Below are 17,114 nucleotides of genomic sequence, written 5' to 3' on the forward strand. Positions count from 1 at the left end.
AACAATAATTTTCTGGTTGCTGGGGTCAGTGACCCCCATTTAAAAGCTGCAAGGAGTTAGAAAAAGATGGCAAATAATTAAAAACCTATAATCAATAAATAATGAAGACCAATTGAAAAGCTGCTTAGAATTGGCATTCTATTAAATACTAAAAGTTAACGGTTAAAGTTGAACAGCCCTTTTAATGTTCCCATACCTAGGAGATGACTAAAGATAAATTCTTTTTAAAATGTCAGTGGCTGCATATGTAAGTCCGAAGCAAACTGGATGAAGCGCTTTCAATTAGCACTGGATGTGATTCTCTAGTATGCCCTGCAGTATTCCTCTGATAGATAGGCAGATAGGCCAGCGTCACCAGAGACACCACCAGAGAATGCTGCAGGCAGATAGGCCAGAGTCACCAGAGACACCACCAGAGAATGCTGCAGGCAGATAGGCCAGAGTCACCAGAGACACCACCAGAGAATGCTGCAGGCAGATAGGCCAGAGTCACCAGAGACACCACCAGAGAATGCTGCAGGCAGATAGGCCAGCGTCACCAGAGACACCACCAGAGAATGCTGCAGGCAGATAGGCCAGCGTCACCAGAGACACCACCAGAGAATGCTGCAGGCAGATAGGCCAGAGTCACCAGAGACACCACCAGAGAATGCTGCAGGCAGATAGGCCAGCGTCACCAGAGACACCACCAGAGAATGCTGCAGGCAGATAGGCCAGCGTCACCAGAGACAACACCAGAGAATGCTGCAGGCAGATAGGCCAGCGTCACCAGAGACACCACCAGAGAATGCTGCAGGCAGATAGGCCAGAGTCACCAGAGACACCACCAGAGAATGCTGCAGGCAGCTGTTCCCCAGCGACACTTGCCAGTTACATGGGAAATTGCTGTACATTATGCAGATTGTAATGTAACACTAATCACTCTGAGCCTTTAGCTCTCATCAGGGAGCTTCTCTTCCCTACCAGCCAACAGGAAAGGAGCAAATCCCTGATACAGCTACTAACTGAGTGACCAAGTGGCCTGTTTGGCCCCAACCTAAAGGGACTTGTACTAGATCTAAAAGAATCTTTATATTTTAGTTTTATGTAATAGGCTATGATTTTTTTTTTATTGACTGCCATTGATCATATCTCTATGCTATTCATGGGTTACTGCAGTGAAATACAAGCTTTTGGAGGAAAATGTATTTATTTACACAAAGCTACTTACCAAAAAGACCAGAGAATGCAGGAAAAGGGTGTAGAAAAAGGCAATAGTCCGAGCCATTTTGTTAGAAAGGATGAGCTTTCCCTAGAAAAGTAAAACCATTTTACATTACTTAAATGTAAATTAAATCTTTGTTCTAAAACATAGCTGAAATATTTAGTGCTCAAAGCTGTACCCCACCTTACTAGCTTGCACAATTGTAAATGTAATCATCTAACCAACTGTAAAGCTCCGTAATATTAGGGATGTAACTATATGGGATGCTGGGGTTGTGCCCATACTCATCCCTGGAAACTAAGGACCTGTATATAAAGCCACGTGTAGCTACTGAGTGATAATAGTGGACAGAGGGGATGGGATTAAGAAATCAGTGGGGTTTGGAACATCAAGATGCTACGCTGGGCACACAGTTCCATAGTGCATCACATTCACACCATGTGTAGGTGCTCCCAAAGTAATGGCCCTAGAAAGCAGTAGATGACATCTAAATGAATACAGCACTGCCAAACTAATCCCTGCAGAGAAAGGAAGGCAATTAACCAAAAAATGGCAGATTGCATCCACATTTTGCACTGTCTTCACTATAATCAATTAGCCATTTAAACTCAATCCTCAAAAAAATGTAGTTGAAGGCATTGAGTAAAAATGAATCACATAGGATTTTCTCTATATAGTAAAAGTCAGCTTGTCATTGGAGCTACAATCTATTTTACAAAAAGAATGTGAAGAGTTGCATTAGCTATTTTAGTAGATATGGGGAAGCAATAGAACTGTGAACTTCTCACTTCCTTTTGTGGTTCAGCACAGTACAGGCTCATAAGGAAGAACTGAGGAAAGTAAAATACTAGATTGCCAGGGCTGCCCACAATTTAAGGATTGCTATAATAAGCTATGTACCTTCATAAATTCATAGATTTTTCAAGTCATTTATGTAACAATGCAATAAAAAAAACATCTGGGCACAAAAGAAATGCCCCATAATACTAAAATGCTGGAAATAAAAGAGTGCGAAGGAGCAGTTATTGATGCATTAAGAGCAATGGGCCATAAGCTACCATGCTGAGCGTCGCCTTATCCCATGGACTGAGACTCAGATACTTCCTCTGACGTTCCTGAAATCCAAACACAATGCTTTCAGACGTTTGCAGAATATCTGATTACATGAATACAGTGAGACAGCACAAATATAAAGGCATCGCTTTAAAAAGTACAAATCGTTTTAAAGATGCATTTTTTGATGCAATAAACGAACAGTTATTTCTAAAACATGTTACCCACAAAGATGTACTATACCTAACAAGCCAAGAGAAATTACTGCTTGCTCCCTTACTTGCTGTACCTCCCACAAACCAAAAGGGGGCACAATAAAATGCCAAGAAGGGAACAGACGATAGATTGGACAGAGTTACCCACAATGTCATTTAGGCACAACCTAGGGGCCCAAACTCCACTTCATTTTTTAAATACAGCCCAATCATAATACCCAGCTTCAGTCTATTTGACCCTTAATCCAGCACTGGTTGTTTAGTGCTTAAAGGGGCAGTATTCCACCTTGTTCAACATAAGTGCAACAGATAGGGCTTGTGCCTATTGTTTTAATAAGAAATATGTATTTTTTATTTCTTTATGTCAAAATCTGAAATTAAAAGTCACATTCTACTTCCTGTTCCAGATGAGCACAATCAAAGCAAATCACCAGTCCAGGAAGCATCTGTATAGTTAGCTGCTCTTTATCTAAAAGCCTACCAGGCTGCAGCTGGGGGAAGAGAGGGCTTTGACTACATAACGGTCATAGATGCCTAAAAATATGGGGTTGAGCAGTGGAATCAGTGCAAATTGCAGCGCTAAGTGGAATAGATGTAACAAAAATAGCACCATCCTGATCTTCCTAATGGTTTGACTCCTTCAACGACTAGTTTTGTTTTTGCAACAATATCAGATGAATCCCAGGAGGTGGCTTTAATAAACACTACATGTAAAGCTCAAGGCAATGGTATAGTCTTGGTGAATGGCAGGTCAATTCTTGGGCTGACCAAGAAAACAAATAAATAACAATTCTATATAGCAATGAAACTGATGTTATCCATATCTGCCTTACTAAGTGCATTCCGCCTAGTAGTTTTAGGAAGCGTCATGTGGTTTTAGGTAAGTAATATCAAGACCACAAAGTAAATATGGAGGTTGATTTCAACATAAAAGATCTATAAACCCTGGTGTACATTTTATGATTTGGCCTCTGCCAGCAAACATCAAATATTAACAATCAATTTTATTATCTAGTTGGTGGGTACACACGGGGCTGAATGAACACAGTATGGCATGTCCTTATGTAAACTCCAAAAACAAACAGTCTCTTTTTTCACATCATAAACACTCACTGAAATGCAATACTGTACTTAAGTAAAACAGAAAGATTTCTATAAATGACAGCATACAAAAGGGCCCAATGGTTTTTTTTCCTTTAAGGTTCTCCTAACCCTTACTTAACCCTCAGCCCTGCTTTTGCTTCTTGCACTCCAGCCTCTGTTATAGGAGACACATACACAGGGGAGACAATATATAGAACAAGGACAGCCACTTTGTGAGGGTCACACCTGTGTGCCATAGGCAGTGCCATCCCATACTCTGTAATGGATGTTGGTTCATCAGCATTATTTTCCCTGACAAAAGATCCCATTCATTGAGGAGAATGGCAGACAGTACGACTTGTCAGCAACAGTTATATCTGTACAATGGCACGTGACAAATCTCTAGAAAATGACTTGCCATAGTATAACATTAGGATTGGTGTAAGATAAAGAAGATATTACTTGCAGCGATCAGGCTTCATTGGGGGAAATTGCTTCCCTTTGCATTCCTCCTGCCTCCTGAATTTTGTGCTTACTGACACAGGGGAACTCTGAAACTACTACCAGGGGGTAGCTTTGGGGTTTCCACAGTGTCAATTGGCGCTGCAAGAATAGGGCACACAAGTCACATTCATATTGAATGCTGCAAATTACACTAACCAAGCCTTTTTCAGTGCATCGGACGCATTATTGTGGGAAAATCCACTGCATTTAGAGTAAAAAAACATGGCGACTGTGCTTAAAATTGCACTTCCCCACTGCACTATTGGTCAGAAATGCCCCCTTGTGGCAATTAAAAGACAAGGAAAGACACATTGACTGGGGTTATCAATATGCTAGGCAACCCCCAGGGAATTAAATTGCTAACTTCTTTCCCTTGGTCAGCATTCCTCTTTAGAAATAAATGCACCAGCCTGGAAATCATCTCTGGACTGGTAATTTAGCTGCCTGACAAGAAAAAATGTTGTTTGATGCCAATGTTGTTCATAGTAAATAAAAAAAAATTTTTAGGAAGAATGGCAATCCTAGTGACATACATGGATATAGTGTCAGCCTGTTTATGGCCCTGACTGTCAAAGGGGTGTGTTCTGGCATCACTGGGTGTGGTTAGTGGAACAAGGGTTTTCATGGATTTTCTTATAGCCTGCACCTTAAGTCTAGCCTAGCTCCGGTACTCCTCTGTACTAAGCACAACTCTGCTGAAACATAGAAAGGTATTGTGGCTCCTTAATAGAAAACAAACTGTTTCTAAAATGTAGTGTATTTTTGTCCCCCTCTAATAAAAGTAATGGGAGGAAGGGGGGAAAGTTGGGAAAGGAGAAATAAAATGTAGGCAATCATGCAGTATGAAGTATTTGATTCTCTCATTTTACTAAATAACAAATCCTAAAGCAAAATGTTGTTGTGTGTGATATTTAGATTGGAGACGAGACCACTGACCGTGACTTGGTAAAAGAGCTGGTAAATCAGTTACACAAACAGGAATACCAGTGAGATGCAAAGGGAGTGGGGGTGTTCTGGTTGCACAGGAAGAGGTACACGGCCCACTCATTAATCATCCTGAAATGCTGACAAAGTGCTTCTTTCTGCTTTTGTTTTTCCAGAAATGCAGTTGCTAAATCCTTAAGTAACTTTGTCTGGACAGAAGCAAGGAGCTCAGTCAGGAATGTGAATCTGAGGCAGAAGTCAGGGGAACCAGATCTAGCATGAGTTGATATACTGTGTTTGGCTCACCAAATCTGCCCCTTCATTACAAATAAGTGGTACAAACTGGAACAATGAAGCACGCACTTTGTACTGGGAAGAACTATTTTAGCCCACACTAGTACTCCCCCATGGTGGCTGTGATGATTGGCTACCCAAAGAGGCACATGGGTCGCAGAAGGCTCTGATTCTCTATGGAGTAGTACAGCAAGTTGACTTCAGGGCTTTTGCTCTAGCCCAACAATTCACTGCAACCAATCCTTTCCATCACAGATTTCAATTAAGCAAAACTACTGGCTTGGGTGTTCAGCTCAATACAACCAAATGAATTCACCTAGGTCTCTCGTAAAGTAAGACTGGAAAGCTCAAACAGCAGTGTTATATGCTACGCTACATGGAAGGTCCCAGGCCAACTGGTTGGCAAGGTAGGCTGGAGTACTGGTTAGCAAGTGTTTGGGTGGCTGTAACCAATCAGCATGGGAATTTCCATGCCTAGCAGAAGAGTGCTTTTAGGAGACGCTAAAATTACATTTAAATAACATAGATAGGTACAAGAACTTGTACTTGTTATTAACAAGTCTGTAGCTCCCAAAATAACAGTTGCAGCTGTTAGGGACCTACAGTTTTCAGAGACAGGCTGACAGAGGGGAATGGAGACTGAATGTCTGTCAAACAGAGGAATCTTCCTCATCCACAAACACATAGGTTCATATAGAGTATATAAAAGAGTAGTTTGACAGCTTATAAACAACTTACAAACAGACAGAGGTGTACTTAGGAGTTACTAGTTAACTGGCCCTTCATCCCCTAAACATTGGGAATGTGAACTATTTAGCTGGGCTGAAGCTGGAGCAGGGAGGCACTGAGCAATGTAGAAAGGCAGCTGTCCCAATCTTAGGGGGGAGATGCATAATCATGGTTCTGCCTGCCCCCCCACCCCGCCCAAGTTGCTGAACTACAATTGCCAGCTCCACCCAACAGCTTAATACAAAGATACATTGTGTGTAATTATTTCTGAACCAACAATAAATTACTTATCAACTGGCAGTCGGTGCAGTTTTATATCAATACAATACCATATCAATAACTGATCTATCAGATGAGTAGAGTACTCTGAAAATATATAGGCAGTGTTTTTTATTTGGGGTACAAATGCAAACTTCAGAGGAATATACCTTTCCCCCAACTCAACACTACTTACTAATCTGGTTTACTAACCTCACTAACAAATCCTTCCCTAGCCCTCACTGCCTATTCCACCTAGCCCTGCCACAGCTAATGCTCATTTACTGAGTTCCATACACATGGAATACTCCTCATTGGTCTGACCTTGGCACATAGGGCTAAAGCCTTACATAAAAATTTATAAACACATGCCTTTACATGTAAAAACACAGAGTTGCCGTTGGGCTTCAGATGCTAAAAGGGCTTTACCTTTCTGCTAAATGATGTGAATGGGTCAAGTCGTTCTTCATACTGGGAAGAATAACGTAGCTCAGTATCATCACTTTTGCTACCCTGAAAGAAAGCCAATAATTACATTTATTATCAACAAATAAACTACAGCTATTACAGGTAATAAAATAGACAGATAAGGCACATTCCCTGTTTGGAATTACAAACAGAAAAAACACTACACAATGGAATGAGCAAGTCATTTTGTTCTACAAACAGGAACACAGTGACATCTGCTGGTAGAATGAAATATGTCATGTTGACACTAATAATAAGCACAAATATGAGTGGACATTTTAAAGTTCCCACAATATGGTTAGAGCCAGAATACAAGGCAACGTATAAAGGTTGGGACCTTGTCTGGGGGTTTAAAGTCCCAATAATCTCAAGCTTGCAACCCTTCAGCTAAAGATTCTGGAACTTTCAACTCAGATAGAGAACTCTAGACTGGACACATTGGGAACCAAAAACACCAAAGTTTTAGACAGCGGAGTTTTGGTTTAAAAGCTCTTTTTTGAAGGTTGGAATGCCTGTATAGTCAGTAACCCTAGGGTTTCTGACTCTCTGAGTGCCTGGCCTAATTTTTAGCAATAATAGCACAAATTATGATATTGATTCAAAAACACTATATTTTGCATCTATTAGTTTCTTTTCATGTGCAAATATCTACAAAGGCACTGTGGCTCTCGGGCATGTGTATATGTGGCAACTCACAAGATAGAGCCATATGTTGCTTGACTGGAAATACAGAGGGTGGAGTGTGTGTCAGGTTCACTTGGAGAGACTGGGGGGAACACCATGCAACTCACCCTCCCTGGGTAGCTCTGCAGGAACTTAATTTTCTCATACAGCTTAATGTTGTCTGCTCTCAAGTTATCCAACTCAGTCTGAAGGGCTCTCATTGTATGATGCATCATTCTGTTCTCCTAAAAAATTAATATATAGAAACACATTTCAGTTTTACTTATCTTGAAAGAAGAACAGGAGTTAGTAATGTGTTATATCAATCTATTATATTAAATATATATTAATATAATTAAAGATATTTTACTATATATTAAATTGTGATTTAGCAGTTTAGATAAATGTCTTGTTTTATGGCAGAGAAAATCAGGATCACTGTAAGTGCTTTTAAAGACTAAGCGTAGGATCAATTACCCTTTACCTGAAAGCCTTATTTACATTTACTACACAGCTGCATGGAGATGCCTATGGTTGTCTTATTTACCATAGCAACCAGGTAGCAGTGAATGGAAAAATAGTAGAAGGCCTAAACTGAAACATAACATTAAAAACAAGAATAATGATAAGGGGCCATTGTTTTGGCCCATATATAGTCAAACATAGATATTAAACTCTTAATATCAGACAAATCCATAGAAAAATAAAGAATGTTGTGCTTTTCAAAGTAAATATAGTACATTTATAAGTAGCATGGATCCAGTCACTTCTTATATAACAATGTAAAAAGAAGGAGACTCATTTATGTGCAACTTGTATTGAGTATAACTATGCCTTTTACTTTTCCCATTCAGATGCTGCCTATTTCTTCCCCCAGAGCAGCACAATTTAAATCTCAGCCCTTTACCATGTTTCCCGTCAAATAACGTTCTTCTAGGTGGAAACTCGGAGGGACAGAATGAAATGTGTTTACACTGGAAACAGGAGACATGGCCAAAGTCATATTATACACTAAAGGAAATTGGAAACAGGCAGAGACAGCGTGGGCCGAAATGAATGTGACCCAAGAGAAACAAATCAAAAGAAACACACGGATTAGTTGGACAGACTGAAAAAAACACCAGTGCCAGCCTACCGCTTCCAGCTCCTGGTTTCTGGCCCTGAATCGCTCCCTTTGACTGGATATGATGGACAGAAGAGAGTCCATTTGGCCTTCAGGAAGTGGAGCACTTGCAGTGTTTGCAGGATAACCTAAAATGACAAGATCATTAAGAAGTGCAAAGTCTCTCATTCCCTATACCAGAGTATATATAAACCTAAACATGTATGGGTTTCTATATACTGCATGCACTGAGCAGGGCTGGCAAGACATTAGCTGTGTTTAAAGTCTATCCCTTTAGCCTTTAGCATATATCTTCATATATAGGCAGAGTGTAGCGTTAGATCCATGCATACAAACACAAATAACTGGAGGTGTCAATCTGCATCAAGGCTTCTGACACTTCTAATTGTGCCAAGACCAGGAGCAATGAATTTGCCAGCAATAGTTTTGCCAGGCACACTCAGACGATATCCGCCACTTAACACCAAATGTCGAGTTAGTTAGCGGATATAGGTGGCGTGTGCCTGCACCGGGGCAGATTCAGTTCTTCCGGGTGTAGGCACAACAAGATTTTTCAAGCATACGGCGGATTGTCACCCTGCGCTTATACACCGACAATCCACTTCATGGGGCTTTACCCTTAGGGCTGCCAGTATAACTAACTGGAATATTGACAAATCTGGTACATGAGAAGCCCAGGAAAAGAGCTTTCACATACTTCACAGTAGGATGCTCCATGATTTGCTAGCAAGAAGCATCTTATGTATATTATGTATCATACTGGAAGTCATGAAAGTAGCTCCTCAGAAAACTGCCAATACACTTAATACCCATTGACCAGCCACCTCCCATACTCAATGTATCATCTTCTTTACCATAAAACAGAGCAGTTGCTTCTTTGATGGGCTCTGGGATCTTCTCCATAGTGACAATATCCGCACCCTGCTCAACACAAACAGAAAGAAGTTTAATGCCTGGTGTATGGCAAAAATAACACAAATGTTACCATTTACTTGCAATATGCATTTGCTACTACTAAGTTCCTAAGATCATATCAGTATAAGCATACCATACCTATAACAATATCCCTATGCACTATAATGCCATATTATCCAGTAGTTCACCACACAGCGGTGGTTGTTGGAATTAATATTTTTGGGCAAGTCCCCCTTGGACATCTTCTCTTGGGTCAGGGCCACCCTTAACTTATAACATGGTTACAAGTATATACAGGTGTATAGGCCATTCAGACAAAAATCTAAGAATATCCAAGACACCAAATATGTTTTCACCCCAAATTTCACTCTGACTGAGCTCCAATCTTACCCTAACTCAGGGGTCTCAAACTCGCGGCCCGCGGGCCATTTGCGGCCCTCGGTACAGTATTTTTTGGCCCGCACCAACGCCTTCTCAAAAGCAATGAATGGATCGCGATTTTTATTGCGATTCAAGGGATAATGCAAGGCACGGCGGGCAGGAGCTGCTGTTTGCGGAAATGACGTTATGCCATCATAACAGTTATTATGGGAAGACGTTCTGTGTGCACAATTAGCTGCTAAGGAGCTAATTGTGCACACAGAACGTCTTCCCATAATAACTGTTATGATGACATAACGTCATTTCCGCTATCAGCAGCTCCCGCCCGCCGTGCTTTGCATTATCCCTTGAAAGCCAATTTTTTGTGAAATCTCTTATGCGGCCCAGCCTCATCCTGACTTTGCCTCCTGCGGCCCCCAGGTAAATTGAGTTTGAGCCCCCTGCCCTAACTGGAGTCTTTTTAGCCATGGCTTCAAGGCCCCCTGGGGCCAGCCCTGCAGTTTGAACACCACTGCCATATAACATTGGATACCTTTACCAGTTCCTCATATTGGTGAAAACTTGTTATTCTGGGAACCAACTCTTCATTCAGTATGTTCTATCTCCAACAATTACGCAGGCACTATGTTTAAACTTAAATACTTTCTTATAAAGCATGGCATACCTGTGACTGCTACGCTTACATTGTGCCATATATATAAGTCCCTATTCTGTATGTTGTACCTCTAACAGCTACTTATCCAGCTTCCCATAAAGAATTCCATACCTACACCAATGATCCCGCAATACATCACACCTTCAGCAAATATACTGTACCTCCAATAGCTTCCCATAGTGATTAATCTATATGTTAGATTAATTGGTTGAAATATTTCTTAATGCCCACTTCTACTGTTAAAGCCATTGTTTGGGTTATACCTCAGCATCAGGGCGTTGTACATTAGACAGGGACTGAATGGTGCTGACATCATGTTCCAACTTGATTATGAGATCTTTCTGTTCAGACATTGTTGTCACAGCTTCAGAGATCTGCACTTGGAGTTCTGCAGAGCGACCTGGGGAAAAGATACATTGCATTCAGTCTTTTGAATTGCTTTAGCTGTTTGTTAATGAATTGACATAGCACCAGAAACTTTCATTGCATTATACTACCAACCTATGGGGTTCTTAGCTTTTGAATGATAGTCATCAGCTTGTGTGACATGCACTGGGAATCCAACTAATGATAACAGGAAACTAATTCAGGTAAAACTTGACAAAGCTTCCCAAAAATGTCTAGAAAAAATTGCCATTTATGCTCTTTTAGATCAGGTGATGTCAGCATAGAAATGTTATAGCCATAAACAGCATTTGGTCTCTGTATCCCTATGGCTAGATACTAAAACCATTGTATAGTACAGACCTTATATGTTAATACATGTATGGGATCTGTTATCCAGAAATGTGTCCATGCTATACAGCCCCTGATTTACACTGCCTATTGATGGGGAAAGCAGATTTATCAGAGCAACAAAACATTATTAGTTGTCTTCCCACCAACAGTAATGTTAATCCTCATTAAGAAAACCTGACTTCTTTGTATCTGGAATATACAAATTGTGTAGCCTGTAGTAGCCAGGATTGCCTGTAATCCTCCTAGATCATCGAGCTTCAATTTGCTAGAGCATAACCAGACTCCATGACATTCGATTCTTGTTTTAAAATGTAGTTTTTCTTAAATAGTTTGCTTGTTCCATTGAAATCCCTGTAGAGCACTTGTTTCCAAACTGTGGGACTTGCCACACAATGGTGGTGGGAACCAGTGCAAGGTATTGGAGACTCAGCCATTTAGTGACACAGTAAAGGAAAATGGTATTTCTCTCTTCTGGATACTTCTGGAAGGTCCTGGGACAGGTTGGATAGGTGATACAGCAATGTTTTTATGCCCTAGACACAAGCCCATGGGTGCTTATATGGTAAATAAGTCCCTGTCTATAAAATGTCTATGAAGACTCTTATTCATCTAGGTCATGATATACAGTATCTAGTAGAAATACAGTCATGGCTGAAATTGTTGGCACCCCAGATATTTTTTCAGAAAATGAAGTGTTTCTCACAGAAAAGTATTGCAGGTAACACATGTTTTGTTATACACATGTTTATTCCCTTTGTGTGTATTGGAACAGAACAAAAAAAGGAAGAGGAAAAAAAGCAAATTGTACATAATGTCACACTAAACTCCAAAAATGGGATGGACAAAATTATTGGCACCCTTAACTTAATATTTGGTTGCACACCCTTTGGAAAAAATAACTGAAATCAGTTGCTTTCTATAACCATCAATAAGCTTCTTACACCTCTCACCGGGAATTTTGGACCACTCTTCCTTTGCAAACTCCTCCAGGTCTCTCTTATTGGAAGGGCGCCTTTTCCCAACAGCATCTTAAAGATCTCTCCACAGATGTTCAATGGGATTTAGATCTGGACTCATTGCTGGCCACTTCAGAACTCTCCAGTGCTTTGTTGCCATCCATTTCTGGGTGCTTTTCGACGTATGTTGGGGTCATTGTCCTGCTGGAAGACCCAAGATCTTGGATGCAAACCCAGCTTTCTGACACTGGGCTCTACAGTGCGACCCAAAATCCTTTGGTAATCATCATATTTCATGATGCCTTGCACACCAGAGGCAGCAAAACAACCCCAAAAAACATCATTGAACCTCCACCATATTTCACTGTAGGTACTGTGTTCTTTTCTTTGTAGGCCTCATTCCATTTTCGGTAAACAGTAGAATGATGTGCTATACCAAAAAGCTCTATCTTGGTCTCATCTGTCCACAAGACGTTTTCCCAGAAGGATTGTGGCTTACTGTATTCTTGCTTTTTTATGTCTCTGTGTCAGCAGTGGGGTCCTCCTGGGTCTCCTGCCATAGCGATTAATTTAATTTAAATGTCAACAGATAGTTTGCGCTGACATTGATGCTCCCTGAGCCTGCAGGACAGCTTGAATTTCTTTGGAACTTGTTTGGGGCTGCTTATCCACCATCCGAACTATCCTGCGTTGCAACCTTTCATCAATTTTTCTCTTCCGTCCACACCCAGGAAGATTATCTACAGTGCCATGGGTTACAAACTTCTTGATAATGTTGCACACTGTGGACAAAGGCAAATCTAGATCTCTGGAGATGGACTTGTAACCTTGAGATTGCTGATATTTTTCCACAATTTTGGTTCTCAAGTCCTCAGACAGTTCTCTTCTGCTCTATCTGCTGTCCATGCTTAGTGTGGCACACACAGACACACAATGCAAAGACTAAGTGAACTTCTCTCCTTTTTATCTGCTTTCAGGTGGGATTTTTATATTGCCCACACCTGTAACTTGCCCCAGGTGAGTTTAAAGGAGCATCACATGTTTGAAACAATCTTATTTAACCACAATTTTGAAAGGGTGCCAATAATTTTGTCCAGCCCATTTTTGGAGTTTTGTGTGACATTATGTCCAATTTGCATTTTTTCCTCCCTTTTTTGTTCTGTTCCAATACACACAAAGGGAATAAACTCGTGTATAGCAAAACACGTGTTACTGCAATACTTTTCTGTGAGAAATACTTGCTTTTCTGGAAAAATTTCTGGGGTGCCAACAATTTTGGCCATGACTGTAAGTCTAAAACAACTGGACTTTTCTGAGTTTTTTCTTGAAAACGTTTCAAATGAGTGGTAGGGAATTCCCTGGCCTTTAAACCCTTAAGGGTAGTACAGACACAGGCATCCAATCATAACACACAAACCTCTCCCATCTCTCATCAGCAGTCTTTGAGCAGCTCATTACCAAGGGCTTTTTGGTGGACAGGCAATTAGTTTTATCACCTCATTTGAGATCAGGACGTGACAGGAAATGACAGAAACCATAGATAGACAAAAATTATGTTTAGCACAAGCTCTTTTTATTGAGTTCATGTTGAAAAGGGGTGTATCACCTGAATGGGTAACAATCCCTTAGCTCAGAAATCAAAGTCTTTTGGATTTATTATCTATTATCCTACCTTCCAAAATAGAAGGTTATAGATACATAAGAAATAAGAATGACTAAATCATAAGACCAAAGCATTGAGGAGAGTTTTCCTTTAGGAATGTCTGTAAAGAAATTCAGACAATGAGTTGAACATCTTCTTTATACTGTAATGTGTCCTTAAAATAAATAATCAATGGTCTAATAAATGAAAAATGCTGCAGAAGATGCTAAGGAGAAATGTCACCCATGAGAGGAAGTCATTTTGCGGACATGTTGACGTAGGAAGATGCAAGACATGTTAATGTCACATCCATGTGGCGAGTGCTCATCATGCCTTTACTTATAAATAGTGTGGAACTCTGTAGTAATGTTCCAGCACACAAAATGCAGTGGGTAGGTGGTGGTGCAGTTGTATATATATTGTGGATCCATTCTAGGTTCGCTTAGTCCAAAATAGAGGTGCTCATGGATGTAACAGCAACAGCAGCAGCATCATCATCATCATCATCATCCCATGTTCCCACAGCCTAGGTGGTTGCTGCTTGGCTACAAATTAAAGCTAAAAAAAGAAACCAAAGACCTGGATTCAATTCCAGACTGCAGGACTTAGTTCTTGGGTGCTTCCTCTATTATTGCTGATTTAAATCAAGAATGGGTGTACTTAGAGCACCTGTTCTGGCTCTCTTTGTAGTGATGGTAAATAGAAAAATGATCCTAATAAATTTGCAAGGCATTAGACGGAAATCTTTGATCTGGGATAGAAGATTATTTATGCTTCTCTGAGCACTTTATCCAAGATTAAAAATCCAGGTATGGGACCTGTTATTCAGAATGCTCCAGACCTGGGGTTTTCCAGATAAGGGATCTTTCCGTAATTTGCAATTTACAAGATGGTGGCAAAACTATTGAGATGTGATGTGGCTCCTTTGCCGTAACTACATTACACAATGGCTCTGGGCTACTTTACCTTGCTATATTTGGCTTACTACTATGTAATGATGTCTTCAAGTGTGGATGTAACTAGGCAGCTTTTCGGAGGTGGGATTTTGAGTGGTGTAATGTGCATCTTTGGTGTGCAAATATGCCTGCCTAAAAAATGCACATGAACAGCACTGTGGGTTTCTCCGTGTGTACTTATGCCACTGTGTACACACTCGTGTTTTTAAAAATATGCAGTTAAAACACAGTGCCCTTGTCCTCGCCCTCAGTCCTATTAATGTTTCTGGTAATAAGCTAATAAGTGAGCAGAATCAACCATTTCCAAATGAGTAGCATCTGAATGGATTATTATTTATCTGTCTGCTTATGTGGATAAGCCCTTGGCTGCATAATAACTCACTAAATGAAAAGCATGAGTCACATCGGTACATTCATGCAACACTGCTAGAGTCACATATGATCACTGTGACGAAATGCTATGTGGTGCTGGGAAAGCTGTATAAAGCCTGCAATCTTCCTAAATTCGTACCTGGCAACACTGAAACGTAAACAGACTGGAAACGGATAAACAGCGCATTGTTAGGGACCACCCACAGACACTGAGTTGGATACCCATTGCTCCTTGTTTACCTATAGTTGATATATGTGCCCACAGTCTAAAGATGAAAGCAGGAACATTATCATCAATCTTCGCATTGTTTCCATAAAAAGAAGCCTTAAATCCAATCTGTGTTTCTGCAGCACACATGCGGAGAATTTTTTTTTTTTATTTACAGGAATGACTTTCTTGTATCCTTGTAAAATTGCCCCAATGCACAGATTTTACCAGGAAAAGACCCAATTTGTTGAATTAATAATGGCATAATATATAATTGTATAATTATATTCTTATAAATGGCACTTAGTGATGCAATGAGCCACATGACTCATGCAAACTTGACTTAAAATGCAAGAAAAGTAAATATTCAGGGTTGTCAGCTCATGGCATAAAGTGAAATAAAAGCAAAAATGCAGTAATGTTTTCAATTATAGCATCACATGAAGTCCTCCAGATTAGCCTCTAGCCCTACTACTTGATACAGACCTGTATTTACAGCCCTTGGGACAGTTCACACAGCAGCTAAGGAAGATACTAGCTTGGCCTGCACAATACAAGATGCTGTCCTTGTAGCGATCCACGTGCAATTGTGTACTCATTCAACAATATTTTCATAATGCAGCGACAGTGTGCAATATGAGCATTGGAGAAGCGTATGTCAAGGAGAAGGTTGCATTTATCATATCTATGCAAGTTTGCTACATTCCATTGCAAAACAAAAGTGTGTTATTTACACTTGTTCAAAAATATATTATATGAAAAATGATTACTTACATTGATCTAATGCAAGGTAAAGTTTAAAGTTTCATATTCATATTACAGAACCATGGTATTCCTTTCAAAACTGAACATTTCCTTTTAGATCAGAACCAATATGACACAAAATGATTGGCACCCGCACCTCTTGGAAACAAGTGAAAGCAAGTGCTTCCTATAGTCATGAATGAGCTTTGTACATCTCTTATTTGGCAAAATGCTTTGGTTCTCAGATTTAAAGGCTGCCTACTATCTGCTGCAGTTTTCCTATCTCTCCACAATTGTTCAATGGGATTAAGATATGCACTCATTGCTGACCACTTCAAGACAGTCCAGGATTTCGTCAATGGTCAAAATCCAGCAGGAAGACCCATAATCTTCAATGGAAACCCAGCTTTATGACAATGGGTTTAATATTTTGGTGCAGAATACCTTGCTATTCTCCTAAATTCATGATGCTGTGCACAGACTCAAGCCACCTCAGTTCCAGAGGCATAAAAGCAACCCCCCATAAAACAGCAAAACTCCTCCATGTTTGACTGTAGGGATGGTGTGAGATGTTGTGTTTTACCAAAGAGCTCAACTTTCATTTATTCTGTCGACAGGTCATTCTCCCAGAAGGATTTTGGCTTGCTTGGGTATGTTTTGGCTTACTCTAGTCAGGCTTTCTTATGTTTCTCTGCCAGCAGTTGGGTCTCTTCCTGGTTCTTCCACCACACTGAGTTGCTAATGGAGAGTGCAAGCTGAAACTGTTGTACCTTTAGTCACAAGACCAGTTTGAATATGCCTGGCAGGTTCTACCACCACAATTTAAACAATACTTCTCCGCAGATACATTTTTCTCTTGAGTCCAAGTCCAGGAAGACTGGCTACAGTGCCATGGGCCTTCAACTTCTTGATAGAATTGCATACAGAGAACACAGGAACATTAGGGTCTGTTTACATGAACCTGCAGCCTTGAGAATTTCCATGCTTTCTTACTGACTCTCTTCAGATTGTGAAAACAAAGCACCATTC

At 40.4% G+C, this 17,114-nt stretch overlaps 1 protein-coding gene across 1 annotated transcript in view; it reads right to left on the reverse strand.

Annotated features, from left to right (window-relative positions):
* Positions 1-17,114, reverse strand: part of cux1 (cut like homeobox 1) — a 196,784-nt gene that overhangs the window by 10,665 nt on the left and 169,005 nt on the right. Inside the window, exons 15-21 of the mRNA XM_031896763.1 lie at positions 10,733-10,869; positions 9,373-9,439; positions 8,531-8,646; positions 7,524-7,640; positions 6,694-6,777; positions 2,263-2,319; positions 1,211-1,291 (exon numbers count right to left, since the gene is read on the reverse strand). Coding sequence (XP_031752623.1) covers positions 1,211-1,291; positions 2,263-2,319; positions 6,694-6,777; positions 7,524-7,640; positions 8,531-8,646; positions 9,373-9,439; positions 10,733-10,869 — 659 coding nt within the window. The remainder of the gene's footprint in view (positions 1-1,210; positions 1,292-2,262; positions 2,320-6,693; positions 6,778-7,523; positions 7,641-8,530; positions 8,647-9,372; positions 9,440-10,732; positions 10,870-17,114) is intronic.

The sequence above is a fragment of the Xenopus tropicalis genome, chromosome 2, assembly GCF_000004195.4.
Source record: "Xenopus tropicalis strain Nigerian chromosome 2, UCB_Xtro_10.0, whole genome shotgun sequence".
Classification (NCBI taxonomy): Eukaryota; Metazoa; Chordata; class Amphibia; order Anura; family Pipidae; genus Xenopus; species Xenopus tropicalis.